The sequence below is a fragment of the Mus caroli genome, unplaced genomic scaffold (assembly GCF_978045245.1).
Source record: "Mus caroli unplaced genomic scaffold, Mus_caroli_1 scaffold_4, whole genome shotgun sequence".
NCBI lineage: Eukaryota > Metazoa > Chordata > Mammalia > Rodentia > Muridae > Mus > Mus caroli.
The window spans coordinates 11,588,809-11,603,615 of record NW_028227259.1 but is presented as its reverse complement, the minus strand read 5'-3'; the positions used below and the strand labels follow the sequence as shown (position 1 = coordinate 11,603,615).

The 14,807-nt window shown below is 39.5% G+C and overlaps 1 protein-coding gene and 1 pseudogene across 1 annotated transcript in view; one reads left to right on the top strand and one right to left on the bottom strand.

Moving 5' to 3' along the window:
- Positions 1-1,392: 1,392 nt before the first annotated feature.
- On the top strand, positions 1,393-2,158 carry LOC110295135 (RNA-binding protein 7 pseudogene; annotated as a pseudogene).
- A 9,110-nt stretch (positions 2,159-11,268) lies between these two features.
- Positions 11,269-14,807, bottom strand: part of Gnai1 (G protein subunit alpha i1) — a 78,562-nt gene continuing 75,023 nt past the window's right edge. The window contains exon 8 of the mRNA XM_021162971.3: positions 11,269-13,331. Within this exon, the coding sequence (XP_021018630.1) occupies positions 13,141-13,331 (191 nt within the window). The 3' untranslated portion in view covers positions 11,269-13,140. The remainder of the gene's footprint in view (positions 13,332-14,807) is intronic.

Sequence of the window (14,807 nt, the reverse complement as noted above, 5' to 3'; positions counted from 1 at the left end):
TAATTCATTGAACATGGAGAAGTCAAGCTGGTGCCCACTAGACCCTTCCCTCCTATATTCTAGCATATTTGGATTTGATATGGGAAGGTATTCTATACAATGCCAGAAGAGAAGCATAAACACCGATTCAGCGACTTATCCATGGATCGACAATGGTGTCCTGACAGCGAGATATGCTGGCAATGGTGGCACAGAATTTGTGGGAGTAGCCAAGCAATATCTGACTTAACTCAAGGTCCTCTCCATGAGATGGATTCATACCCAACAATAGGTAACCAAGAAGCAAAGACTAGGTAGCTCAGGGTCCTAGAGTAAAAGCACACACCGTAGCTTTAAAATATAGTATCATTACAATGACTTCTAAGAACTTTCTGCTGTACTCATAGATCAGTGTCTTGCTCAGCCATCATTAGAGAAGCTTCCTACTGTAGCAGATGGGAACAAATGCAGAGACCCACAGCTAGACATTATATAGAAAATGAAAGGCCTTAGAACACTTATCCCTAAAAGAGATGTCTCCATTAATTCTCTTTTTTTCATTATTAGTTACATAGATACATATGTGTGAACAAATGTATAAATATAACCTACTGTCTGTTTTTGTTGTTTGTTTATATTTGACATAAGGACTGAACAGGTGGTATTGAATATCCAGTAAGGAGACTTGTCCTAGGGAGAGGCTAATTCTCCCCTTCTCATAAGCATTAATCACATGTAGCTTGTAATGTAGGTGTGGACCATTTAAAACTTTTCTTCTGTGTTAACATACACATTAACTTTGCCATTGTTCCCGTCTTTCTTATGCAGACATTTCTAGGTGATACTATTTCATAGCAGCATCTTACACTCTTCCTTTCCTTCTCCTTCAATACTCACTGAGTGACAGCTACTGGAACATGGATGTACATGTATCTACTGTGGTTGGGATACTAGGGATCCTCCATCATTCTCCATAGATACTTGCTCAGCAACGTTCCTTGCCACCCAATTCATAATAGCTAGGAAATGGAAAGAACGTAAATGTTCTTCACCAAATAAATGTATAATAAAACTGTGGTATGTGTGCACAATAAAATATTCATCTGTAAAGAAAACTGAAATTTGCAGATAAAGGGATGCATCTAAAAAAAAGTTATAGTTAATAAATTAACCCAGACCAAGAAAGATAAACACCACATGTTCTCTCTCACCTGAGGCTCCAAATCTTCCGGTAAAAGTATACAACAGGGAGTGACCAGAAAATATAAAGGGACTCTGGGTGTGTAGGTTCTTGAGATGGGACTAGCAGGATACAGAAAATAAGACGTGGGAAACAGGCAGTAGGGTCGGTCGGCCCTGAGCAGGCACCCTAGGCCTGGGACAGCGCGGAGATGGGGGCGGCAGCCGAAGGTGACGGAGGAGCTCCTCTTCGAGCTGTTCCACCAGGTTGGGCCGGTAATAAAGGTGAAAATCCCGAAAGATAAAGATGGCAAACTGAAGCAGTTTGCATTCGTGAACTTCAAACACGAAGTGTTTGTTCCCTACGCCATGAATCTGCTCAACGGAATCAAACTTTTCGGGAGGCCTATCAAAATTCAGTTTAGATCAGGAAGCAGTCATGCCTCTCAGGATGCCAGTGTGTCATATCCCCAGCATCATGTTGGAAATTTAAGCCCAACCTCCACATTTCCTAACAGCTATGAAAGGACAGTGGGCAACGTGACTCCGACAGCACAGATGGTCCAAAGGTCCTTTTCCTCTCCAGAAGATTATCAGCGGCAAGCAGTGATGAACAGTGTTTTCAGACAGATGTCATATGCTGGGAAATTTGGTTCTCCACATTCGGCGGATCAGTTGGGATTTTCACCATCAGCTCAACCACATGGCTTTAACCAGTCTTCCAGCTCCCAGTGGCGCCAAGATGCACCGTCATCACAGTGTAAAAGACAGAATTCTCACCCCTACCTAGCAGATAGACACTATAGCCGTGAGCAGCGCTACTCTGACCATGGGTCTGATTATCATTACAGAGGAGGCCGAGAGGATTTCTACTATGACAACAGGAATCATGATGGCTGGAGCCATGACTATGATAACAGAAGGGACAGTAGTAGAGGTGGGAAGTGGCCCTCATCCCGACACTAACAAGCATTCCAAGGACACTGTTTACAGGGCCATTTTAGGTCCTTTTAATTAAGTTGTTGGAGAAATAAAAAGTGTACAGAGTAGTCCCACAATTTTCCACCTGTCTTTGAAAAAAAAATTTTTTAAACCTAGTAACAGTTTGACAGAACTGAGAACTGTGGCTCCTTGTGTGCTACTTTAATTACCTAACCTCAGGGGTTCTGAAGAGGAAGGTTCATACAAAAAAAAGAGTGTGTCACCATCCTGGTCATGTCAGACAGTCTCAGAAAGATGAACCGGATAGGTTGGTTGTATTCTAAGGCAAATATTTTAATTATCTCACCTTTTATGTTGCAAGAAATTTCTTGGTAATGAATCAATTTGGTGTATATATAACTCAGAATTTAAGTACAAATTCTGTGGTATGCTCTTGAATTTTACTACAATTGAACATATATTATAAATCTTTACTAGTTCATTCTAAGAACTTTAAAATTCTTTCATTATATTTGATATATGACTAGTCGCTCAGGAAGTTAAATATCTCAATGTATATTTTTACATAAAATGACAGTGTTGGTGAAAATTCCTTTTAGAATGATGTTCATACATAGAGAAAATGACAAAGTGTTTGACTGCAAGGATTGTAATTTTGAAATTTTGTTTAACAAAACTTCCATGTTTCAAGATCCTGTTGCTCTTTGACTGCAAAACTGTTTCTAAGAATTCATTCCATGAAAAATGTGGATCCTCTTTATACCACAGCATTTATACTATGTTCCTTTTAATATATTAAATACACAAAAAGAGAAAAAAAAAGAAGTGGGAAACATAAAAATGTGGAGACAGGCTTCAACTGAAGGGAAGAAAGTTAATACTGAAAGAGAAAGAAGGTGGGACAACTAACAAGAATATTTAATAAAGCCTTAAGGGATCATGTTACTTATATTCACCAAATAACACATACACACACACACACACACACACACACAAACACTTGGGTTGACAATGATCCCCAGAAGAACCACCGATTAACAAAGCATCAGTACCAGTGCCAGCACTAGGTACAGTAAGTCGCCTTTAGAGTGGTTGAGCAGGTAATCCAGGTAACTTTCCAAAGTATGCAGACGATGAATGGACCCGTGCTTGCCTCTCAGAACTTGAAGGTAAGCTCATATTCCTGAATAAACCAAATGCTTAGGCCATAAGACTCAGAAGATTAGAGCTGGATCCAGCTTGGAAACCTACACTATGCATGCTGTCAAGGGAGAGAAGCAGTTAGGAGTCCTCCTCAGCTGTAACACCTATGAACCACAGCAATGGTCATCCTATCATTAATGATTTATAAGGGTACAATAAGCAGCACACACATACTGGTGGGACTCTATAGCTGTGTAATTGGACTGAAGGCCCACTCCGCAGCAGGGAAGTTATACATAATACCAGAAACCTAGCCAGCTTCCTGGGGTGAGAGAAGTCATGTAGCTTAGAAAATAATGTACGACCTCTACTTTACTGGACCAGTATTCTTTCTTAATACATTTTAAATCACATCCTTCTACTTGCCGACAAGTGTAGCTACCGCCCCTCATCTAAGAAGCACCTTTTTCCAGCAAGCAGAAACTATCCCAGAAAACCACAACTAAAATGTCCTGACAGTTTTAATAAATTGCAAAGGAAATTATTGACATCCTCTAATGTATGGGTTATACATAGTATTTAAGTAAAAAGTCATCATAGGTCTCCTGGAATATTTATATATACGTACACTCTGAAAGTAGATTTGCTTAAAATATGCACATAAATATAGCCTTCTGATTAGCCTAATGAATCTAATCATAAGGGAACTTCGTAAATCTGGTAAGCTTCAACCATACAGATGAGACTTTGCTGACTATTAAAAACATTTTGTGCTCTTCTGTCATCTCAAAACCAAAGCTGTCCATCTAGCACCCGAAGGGATTTGAAGTCCTGCTAATTCCGATCCTTGAGAACTCTAGCTCTCACCTTCTTCCTCATCTTCTGGAGCCACTCCCTCTGAACTACGTGAGGACGCTTCACCTGCCTTGCATGCTGGTTCAACAACCTAGTGCTGTTTTGGAAATAGGAAAGAACTCATCTGAGGGAGTAGAAACATGGTTTTTAAGAACACAAGACAGCATCATTAAAAACAAAGCACTACTCTTGCGATTTAGGTACAGGACAGTTGGAGATGGGTTGTAAACCTGTGCTTAGTAATTTTCCAGTATTCCAGGAGCCCACTCCAAGCATCAGGACTAAAAATAACTCTAAAGCTCACGTTTAGAGCATGGACTTTCAAATGTGCACTTGTCTCTTCTGTTACAGATTTGAAGTGAAAATTGGACTCTTTTCTCCTTCAGCAGCAAAGGGCACATCTAACTCAGCGGTCAAACCACAGCACTTCAGAACTGACATTGTCCAGTTTGGAACAGGGGCTTGTCACTGAAGTAGTATTTCGTTGGAGACCCCAATAATCAGATCTTTCATACCTAAATTTTAACAAACTTCCACTCTGAAACATTTTCATGAAATTCAATCAGAATTGCTTTAGAACTAAAACAAAACAACAAAACAATGTGAATGAATCTTGTTACAGTAGTACTTCCAGAGGACTTTAAAGCCATGTTATTTGCACAGTGGGTGTGGAGCTCTCAGAGAGGGGGCAGGACCTTGTGTACTGACTGTAAGCTTCCCACTGTGAACTCAGCCAGGACAACACATAAGACACTGGGCCAGTCCTTGTGAAGAATCAGTTAAAACAGGGAATGTGTTAACAGAGTAATATGAGCCCAAGGATGAAAACTTAAGTTGTACTTAGGACAAGTGGATTGGCGTGTATAGTAGGGTTCTAGATCACTTACAGATGGGAAATTCCGTGTATTATAAATGAAGAAAATATGTTATACTTAGTGGAGCTCTGAGAAGCATGTCCTACATAAGTTATATTTAAGACTCTGTTAGAAGGACAGTCTGTTGCAGGAAATATTAAAAAAAAAAATACACCACCAGGCTTCCCGCACTACCACCAGCAACAGACAGAGCACGTGGCTCCAGCCAGGTGATCTCAACTCCGCGGTTTCTCTGGGCCGGAGCTGCTCAGTCCCTTGGCAGTCACACCAGCCATCAGTCTGGTAGAAATGAAACTCTTGAAGATTCTAACTAACCAATCAGATTTATGAATCAATAAATTCTCAGTTTACAAGATGCCAATACAATAATTTCAGAACCAATTGATAATGATCAAAGTTTTATCCCAATTTTTCTAACCTTATGATATCATAACTACCTGTGGCTATCTACAGCCATGCTAGTTCAGCTTCTTCCTCCTGTCTGTCCTCCTCAGTCTTGGCCTTCTCCTCTCTCCCTGAAACACTCTCTGTCCCTGTACGTCTTAGCTCCACCTCCCTTTTCCCTGTCCAATCATGGGCCTCCTGCTGCCCTATTATTTCAGTGTGATTGGACAGGGAAAATCCTGTCACAACAGTCAACTTTGAACAGGCTCAAATCTGAGAAAACAGCAAACATCATCTAACTCAATAAAAGCTAAAGGGACAGTTTTGAAACAGCTTTAGCTTCATTCTTTTGATTTCAAAAGCAGTAAACAGATGGCTTCCTGTAAAGTTTCCATGAACAATAATTATGATCCAAGCGTGAAACTCAGAAAATTTTAGGTAACCAAATTACATTTCTACACTGGTTCACTTTGTAGACTAGTTTCAGAGTGAAACTGCACAGTTATTTGTCAGTTTGGTAACTTAAACAGAAAGGACAAAACAAAAAAATACAAACAATGGATCTGATTAGGCAAAATAGAAAACTATGCTGAAATAGTGAATATGCTTGGTATGTCTGAAAAGTAATGAAATATTAAGAACCTCTTTTCTCTTAGTGCCTCCTGGTGCTTTAATGTAACACTCAAGGCTAGAAAATGTATAAACACACACACACACACACACACACACAAACACGCACAAAGATGTACTTCTTATAGTTTCTGGAGGCTGAGGGTATAACTAGAAGCTGCAAAGGCATACAACAAAGGTACAAGTTTTGAGTTTGGAGCTCTCTCTTCTTACAAAGCTACAAATTCCACTAGAGGACCCAGGCTGCATCCCTTCATCCAGTCACTTTTACCTCCTAGTATCCCAACTTCCAAACACTTTAAAATTGCAAATCTACCATAGATTTCACTGCATTATTAAAAGTAACAGGTGTCCCAAAATCGTAGCTTTTTCCTCCTTTCATTTGAGTTTTCCAGTATCAATAGCAGCACAAGACAGGAGGAGGGTTTTAACCATAAAGATGAAGTATGTAGTTAGTTTTTGAGACATTTCATACAAACTGTACATCAAAAACCCTTTGGTTATAGATATGTACTGAGTATGATATAAATTTACCACGAAGTGAGGTTTGGAGAAGTAGCTAGGATTTAAGAGTGGAATTGGGTTCCCAGCACAGAGATTGGGCTTCAGGGTATTTGATGCATTTCTTGCCACTGTAAACACACACACATGCACAAGCACATGTACACACACACACACACACACTAAACAAACAAACAAACAAACAAACAAACTCTAAAATAACATAGTCTTTATAATCAATAAACAGCAAAGTTTATCAAGGACTTCACACATGCTGTACTCCCTTCTAAATGGTTAAAATTCCCACAAGCTTTAGAGTGAGAACAGTCATTAAGATGAACGATCCACTTAGTACCACTTTCTTAAAAATGATAAAATTGACTCAGAGCAACCAATTAATGAGGGTACCCGACTGTGAAGCCAGACTTCTGTAAAATAACATACTAAGCAATCACTATGCTAATGGTTGCAACACTTATCACATTATTAAATAAGTGCATTAAAGATACCAAGGGTAGTAGGCAGTTCTGCAGACCAAAATATTATGTAAAAATGCATAATTATCGTGCTCTGTACTCCTCTCACTGGTGTTGACAACATAGAAACAGACAAACTGGTACCATGTTGTAGGCACACTTACTTTGTGACGTACTTTTAAGAGGCTCACCGTCTCCTCTAGCGCACCACCCCTCAGAGGTAGTGGAAAAGTTATTAGGATATGGGGAAAGTAGACCTGTTCAGCAAGAGTTCTTTGGGGTCAAGCTCTATCTTCTTGGGCAGCAATTCAGTCCTATAGCAAACACCAAATACAAGTCAGAAGCTGCAGACCCATCCTCTAGGCAGGCAAACACCAGGCATGAACCAGCAGCTATAGTTCAATATTGAAGAAACAACCAACTTACCAACCAGACTGAGGTGAGTTCTTGGGGGCGAGTTTCTCTCAATAACAGCATTACCACAAGTTGAGCTCAACAATGCTATTCAAGGTCAACCAAAACATGTGCATCATTACTGAAGAACAGTGAGGCCAAACAAACCAATCAAATGCTTCAGTGCTCATCTTCCACTGTCTGTGGAGTCATATTTATACTCCATCACTCATGGGTCCTTTCAAGTGTTTGCTATATGAAAACATCCTTTCACCTGTGTCTGCTCCAGCAAAACATCCTATTACCTGTGTGTCCCTGCAAAACATCATTTGACATAACTGACTTTCTAAACAAACCAGAAATTTCCATGTCACCATGATTTTGTAACCTAAAAAAGTATTAGGGTTCAAAAAGACTCTGAAGCCATGGGTAGAACAAAGTGGAAGACTTTGATAATGTTTTTTTTTTTTCTCGAAAGAAGATAACTCTTTAAACCCATCTAACAAACAAGTAGTCCTGCATTTGATTTGGCTATGTAAAACTTACCTATCAGGAACTTTACTGTGACTGGTTGACAGCACTCAGTAGGAACGCACATATTTCTATTTTTTTTCAAAGGGGTTGGGTATTCTTGAATCAGATTAAGTATAAGAACAGTTTTTCAGAGATGTACTGGAATGAAGAATATTTCTGAATCACAAAACCTTATTGGTTCTGCAAATGGAAACTGAGACTGTATGTGGGTTAGTCTGAACCTTCTCTCAAGGATGTATGAGGGAGTCGCTCAGGCTTGAACCAGAAAAAGTAAGAAATGTAATTGCAATGGCAGCCTTCCAAAACCACACAGTTTCCCAAAGAACATACAGAAGGGTAGATAACAGGATATAAAGTATCATGAACAAAATAAAATAATAGCGTGAATGAATACATCCCATACTTTAGGCAGGATTTTTAAGTATTTCCATATATAATTTTCCCTTTTATTGAAAATAGGTTTTCTTATACAATATATCCTGATTACAGTTTCTCCTCCCTCTTCTCTTGTCAGTTCCTCACTACCTCCCTCCCTTTCAGATTCACTTCCTCTCAATCACTCATCAAAAAAGAACAGGCTTCTATACGATAACAACCAAACGTGACAAAATAAGATTAAGATAAAACAAAAACCATCACATTCAGGCTGAGCAAGTCAACACAAGAGAAGGAAAGAGCCCCCAAGAGCAGGCACAGGAATCAGAGAGACCCACTGATTCACACAGTCTAGAGTCTCATAAAAATACTAAGCTGAAAGCTATAATTTATATAGATAGGATCTGGTGCAGACCCATGTAGACCTATGCTTTCTGCTTCAGTATCTGTGAGTTCACATGAGCCTCACTCAGTTAACCCAGAGTGTCTTGTTCTTCTGGTGTCCTCTAGCCTCTCTGACTCTTACTCTTTGCTCCATCTTCACTTCTACGCGGGTTCCATGAAAGGAGGAATTTGATGGAGACATACCCTTGAGTGCTGTGTGTTTCAAGGACTCTCTGTAATGTCTGGCTGTGAATCTCTACATCTGTACTCATCTGCTTCAGGAGGAAGCTTCTCTACAAAGTACTGAACTGTGAGTAGTACCATTAGGAGTAATTTTATTGATTTTTTTTCCTTAGACCCATATTACTTAGTTTTATCTTAGGTCTCTGAACTATCTAGTCTCTATAGTTATTGGACATTCAAGCAGTGTTGAGTTTTGGTTCCTTTGCAAGGATTAGGCCTTAAGTTGAATCGAGCATTTGTTTCTTACTCCTACAAGTTCTATCCCACCATAACCCTAGCATATTTTGTAGGCGTGGCAGATTTTAGGTTAAAGGTTTAGTGGCTGGGATGATGTTTATGTTTCCCATTTAGCAGCCTACAGAATAACTTCCCTCATCAAAGACACTAGAATGTAGGGGTGAAGTGTCTGTGTGGGTGCCAGCTTGTTCTCTCCATGTTCAGTGAGTTTGTGTTGTCCTCAGCAATGGGGCTCTGCTGTCAATTTGTAGGGAACAACCTATTTTCTTGGCAACAGTGTGGGTTGTTTGGGGATCGCCATAGAATCCTTTGGCCATATCAGTCCTGGTACTGGACACTTCATTTGGTGACAAGAGATGGCAAATTGGAGTTCTGTCTCCCTCATTATTTGGAGACTTCATTAGGACCACCTTCATATATTATACAAAGTTTTGACTGCACTGGATTTTCTTTCCACCTGTAAAATGCCCTGCAATTCTAGCACACTCCTCTCATTCCCTCCCTCTATCCCATGATGCCTCCCTCTTCCTGCCTGATCCTCCCATACTCATCTCCAGTCTACCCTTAAGATTTATTCTATTTCTCCCTCCCCAGAAGATCCAGGTGCCCCCCAACCCTGTCCTTTCCTCTATGCCCAACTTCCTTGGGTCTATAGATTGTAGTTTATAATTATGTATTTTTATAATTTATTTGATGTCTAATATCCAGATATAAGCAGACAATTACCATTGGTCTTTCTGTGTCTGTTACCTCATTCAGGGTGATTTTTTTCTAGTTCTATCCATTTGACTGAAATTTTCATGATGTCATTTTTTTTAAAAGCTGAATAATACTCTATTGTGTAAACATACATTTTCTTCATCTACTCTTATGTTGAGAAACATCTAGGTTGTTTCAATTTCTAGCCGTTGTGAATAGAGCAGCAATGAACATGGTTGAACAAGTGTTCTTGTGGTAGAAATGAAGCATCTTTCAGGTGTATGCCTAAGAGGGTTATAGTTGGATCTTAAGATAGGTGGATTTGCATCTTTCTGAGGATTCACCTAGGCAGGACTTTACAGCCTATCCATGTGACACTTGCAGAAAGTCTGGGCCAAGCACATTTGTATGTAGTATAAAAGAGGAGTCAAAAGTACTAAAATGAGGTCAGAGAGAAATGTTTGACTGGGAGGCTTTAAATAACACTTAATTTTATTGACAACTCAGAGGCAGTGTGGGTTAAAACAGAGTGATGTAGTCTGGATTCCATATTAATCAACTCAACCTAGATTACATGGGGTTGAATTTTATTAACAAGCTATTTTAAGGGGAAACACAATAAAGACCTGAAAACATGAAACAAACTAACAAAAACACCCCTCACCCCAAATAATAAACTAGGTTATTTAATGAAAGTGAACACTCCATCTAGAGATGGAGACAGAGGATATGAAGAAGTCCAGGTGGCCCATTTTAATTGAAAGATTCAGGAATGTCCATCCTCTCTCCCCCTTTCTCTCTCTCTCTCTCTCTCTCTCTCTCTCTCTCTCTCTCTCTCTCTCTCTGTGTGTGTCTTTCATTTTGTGTTGGACCATGTTCACAGATGTCTTGTACCACATGTGACCTATGGCTTATATCTCCAATGAAGATGGTATTCAGTAGGTATGTTATATAGCATATATAGTTTATATAGTTATATCCATCTGAGGTAATGTACAAAGCTAAAAGGCTTAGTGTGACTTATGGATTTGGAGATTCTAGACTGCTCAACTGACCCCACTCTTTTATGCCTGTGGCAAGCATCATGCTGGAAGTACACGGGCACAAATGAATCTACTCACTGCCTCAGCCAAGCATTAAAGAAAACAAGAATGGGGAGACCACCACAAGCCTCTTCTAATGCACATCTTTATGACCTGAGACCCCAATTCTCCAAGACTCTATGGGCAGAGTGAGCTGGAGGATGAATTCCCATAAGTGGGTGAAAGGTAGGCAATTTAAATTTTGGCATCATACTTTACAAGAACACTTAGGGCAAACTCAAGCTTCTCAGACAGATAAAGCTAAACTGAGAGAGGACTGGAAACAAAGAAGGGAGCTTTCACACACTACACCTATATTCTAATAGAAAATAAATTCAGTCAATAGGTTTGTAAAATTTTAAAAATTTAAATTTATTGGGATGTATTAGTAGCACAGTTACACAGAGTAGAGTTCAGGGATTCACCAATGATGGTCACCAATATGTGCTTCTTTGTGGCTTTTAAACCCTATTTTTCACCATTCAAATTTATCCAGAGTATACTTGAATTTCATACATAGCTTCACAATGTGGGTCTGACAGGTCTTCCATTAGTAAGTGAATGGAAATGGATCTTTCATGAAAGGCACATAAAATAATCTAAACTAACACTGAAGGAATTTGGTAACGCTGAATTTCTTTACATTACAACGAAGGAAACAAATTTGCTCAAAGTAAACAGGTGTGAATGTGGTTTACAGTTCTCCACACACTTACATATGCACAAACTTCAACAGGGAGACTCTAGGGAACTGGCAACACCTAACTCAAGTGAGCAACTACGCACCAGCAAAGCTCATGGACAGACTTAATGTTGTAGGATGAGTTCAAAAGGAGAAGGAGCTGGGAAATGCCAGTCAGCTTGCTGAAACCAGGGCACACACACATCGTAAATGACTTTTTTTAAATGGCACTAACAAAATTCAGTATGTAGCTGTTATGTAACATCTATTTAAGCCCACATACACTCACTTATCTTGTTAAATACTATTACTCAATTTCTACTTATAATTGTCCACTTAATTTCAGAAATCATACTATAGCTTTAAAAGAATATAAATTCAAGCAAGTGGCAGGAATGTGAATACCTAAAAGAAGTCATTTTTTGACATAAAGTGATGAACTTGAAACTAGTTCCATATGAATCAAAAGCTTGTATAATATCAGCAATATCATATTTTCTGATTTTCTTCCAGACAAGGAAGTATCATATATGCTTAAATACAAGGGCTTTGTCAAAAAAATACATAAATCAATGTCTCAAAATTCACATAATACTAAAAGTTTTTACCCACAAAAATGCTTTCATCACTCACCTAAACTTCATTATAAATAAAACAGTGGTCATTTAAGTGTATAAAATTAATTTAGCATCACTCCAAAGCAATGCAGAAATTCTATCCAGATACTAAGACCAAATTGAAACAAAGTAGTGGATTTAAAAGTGAAGGACTTTTAATCTAAGATCCCGTGTCCTGAAAAAATCTGGAGATTTGGTTTCGTAAATAAATCTAAACTAGAGTCAGAACATCATGCACTCTGTAAATAAATTCTAATGCACTCAATGCTTAAATAATTGACCCAAAGGCAGGTGCATCCAACCTCTGTAAGAACATCCTCATGAAACACGTAAACTTTAGAGGACAAATCATGTTATTAAAATAGTCTGTGCAATGTTTGTACAAATAACATTTTACGAATACAAGTAAACATAGATTCAGGGCAAGGGCAGTGACATTTCCTAATATTAATTATGGTACCTAAAATTTAGGGGCACGAACATAAATAAAGCTGATTAAAACTGCCAGACAAAGAACCAATCTGTCATTCCATACAAGGTACTTAATATTTATGCTTTTTCCAAAGCCATCACACTAGAATCAAAGATGCCACTCTTACAACCTAAACATATGTGGGAAATCAAAAGTTATGAGTACATCTTACATCTGCATATTTACACTTACACAGAAATCATCAGTACACTAGAGCCCAGCTTCAACATCACTCCTCCCTCCCACACTCCAGGGCCATCTTTCACCTTCAAGACAGGTCCTTCTATTACGTTCAGATAAAGATACAATACAGAACAACTTTGGTCAGAACTCTGGTCAGGTCCAGGATGCATTTGCTGTACACTACATTCTGAGTTGCTGGGAGACTCTAGTCTAGAGAGATCCATATATAAGTACTCATCGGTTGGAAAATGCATTTTTACTACCCACTGCAGAACTTAGAAGAGACCACAGTCTTTTAGGTTATTCTTTATGATGACGTCTGTTACAGCATCGAACACGAACTGCACATTCTTCGTATCTGTGGCGCACGTGAAGTGGGTGTAAATTTCCTTTGTGTCCTTCCTTTTATTGAGGTCTTCAAACTGACACTGAATATACGCGGCCGCTTCTTCATATGTGTTTGAGCCTGAGATGGGACAAAGGAAAGAAGCATGCAAGAACTTAAACTTGTCTAAGTAAAAGACACTTTAAAGCACATATAGTCAGTTTTCTGCATATAAAATAGAGGGACTCCATAACTGCCCTCTCCCTTCTCGAGCAAAATGAACTTGTTTCTGAATGAAAAACACCACCCATAAACTAACCTTTGCAAGCCGTCTTTAAACCTAAAAATTCTGTTGCATGGCAGTCTATGCTTGCTGTTTCTGTTTAAATCTCCAAGAGTCAGACTTTCTTATCGACCACACTCTTTCTTCTACATCCCTAAGCTGGAGAATTCAAGCCACCTAACCCTAAGGTTGGCCCACTGTTACTGTGCTAACCCCAGGGCAAATCAATAATGCCTGCCAAATGCTCCCTTCTCTCCCTCCAATGTTCACTCATTAATGATCCTTTCACAGTTATTTTTTGTTCATATCTGGAATATGGTTAAGGGCTATGAAGTTATCAAAAGAGAAAAATGGGGTGGGGAGGGTCGTCCAGCTTTTACTTGAGGGGGTAGAGACTGGCTCTGGGTAAGAACAGTTCAGAAATGGGGTGGCAGAACCTGAGGATAAGTGCACACACTCTGACCCAGAGACCCAGTGCTGAGGTGCAGGCTTGAGAACTATGCTGGGGTCAGAGAAGAGTCCCAAAGGCTGCTAGAGCACAGCATGGCCTTCTACGTTGGGAAATACCCTGCAAGTCCATGCACTGTCACTGACATGGACAATCTGGGAGAATCAGATCATTAGCTGCCATTCAGAAATAAGGACTTTGATTCTTCCTCTGGACCCAAGGAGCCAAACATAAACATGGATGCACCACATGTGACCCAGCTGTTGTTGCCAAACCATGAAAATGAAATAAGCTGCTCTAATGATCATTTTTCAGGGGGATGAGGGCAGGGGATGAATTAGGTGAGACTGAAAGGGGTGGGAGAGCTTTCGGGGTGATGGGAAAGTTCAGTTTCTGGGTTCAGGCAATAAAGGGCCACTTGGCCCTGTTCGTGTGTTCATTTCCCTCCTTTTCTTTTTATAAGCTTTTTTTTTTTCTTTTTACTTTTTGAGATTGTAACAGAATCACTTCATTTTTCATTTCCTTCCCTGCCTTGGAACACCTATAGCCTTCCTTGCTCTCTTTTCAAATTCACAGCCTTTTTCATTAACTGCTGCTCCATGTATATGTATGTGTACAAAACTCCAACCTGCTCAGTCTGTTTCAGGTCGCTTATGTGGGTATTCTCGGGGCTCACCATGGTATTGGATAGAAAACTGGTGTGCTCCTCCCTGAGAAGTTTCTGCTCTCACATGCCTGATTTGTCTGTCACTCTGTGTGTAGAACTGAGGCCTCTTGGATTTTCTCTCATCCACTCTGGGATGTCTATTGGTGTTCTTTGTTTAGCTCATGCCTAGGCAGTCATGGGAGACTCCTGTATGTAGCTTCTGACATTACTAGGAGATAC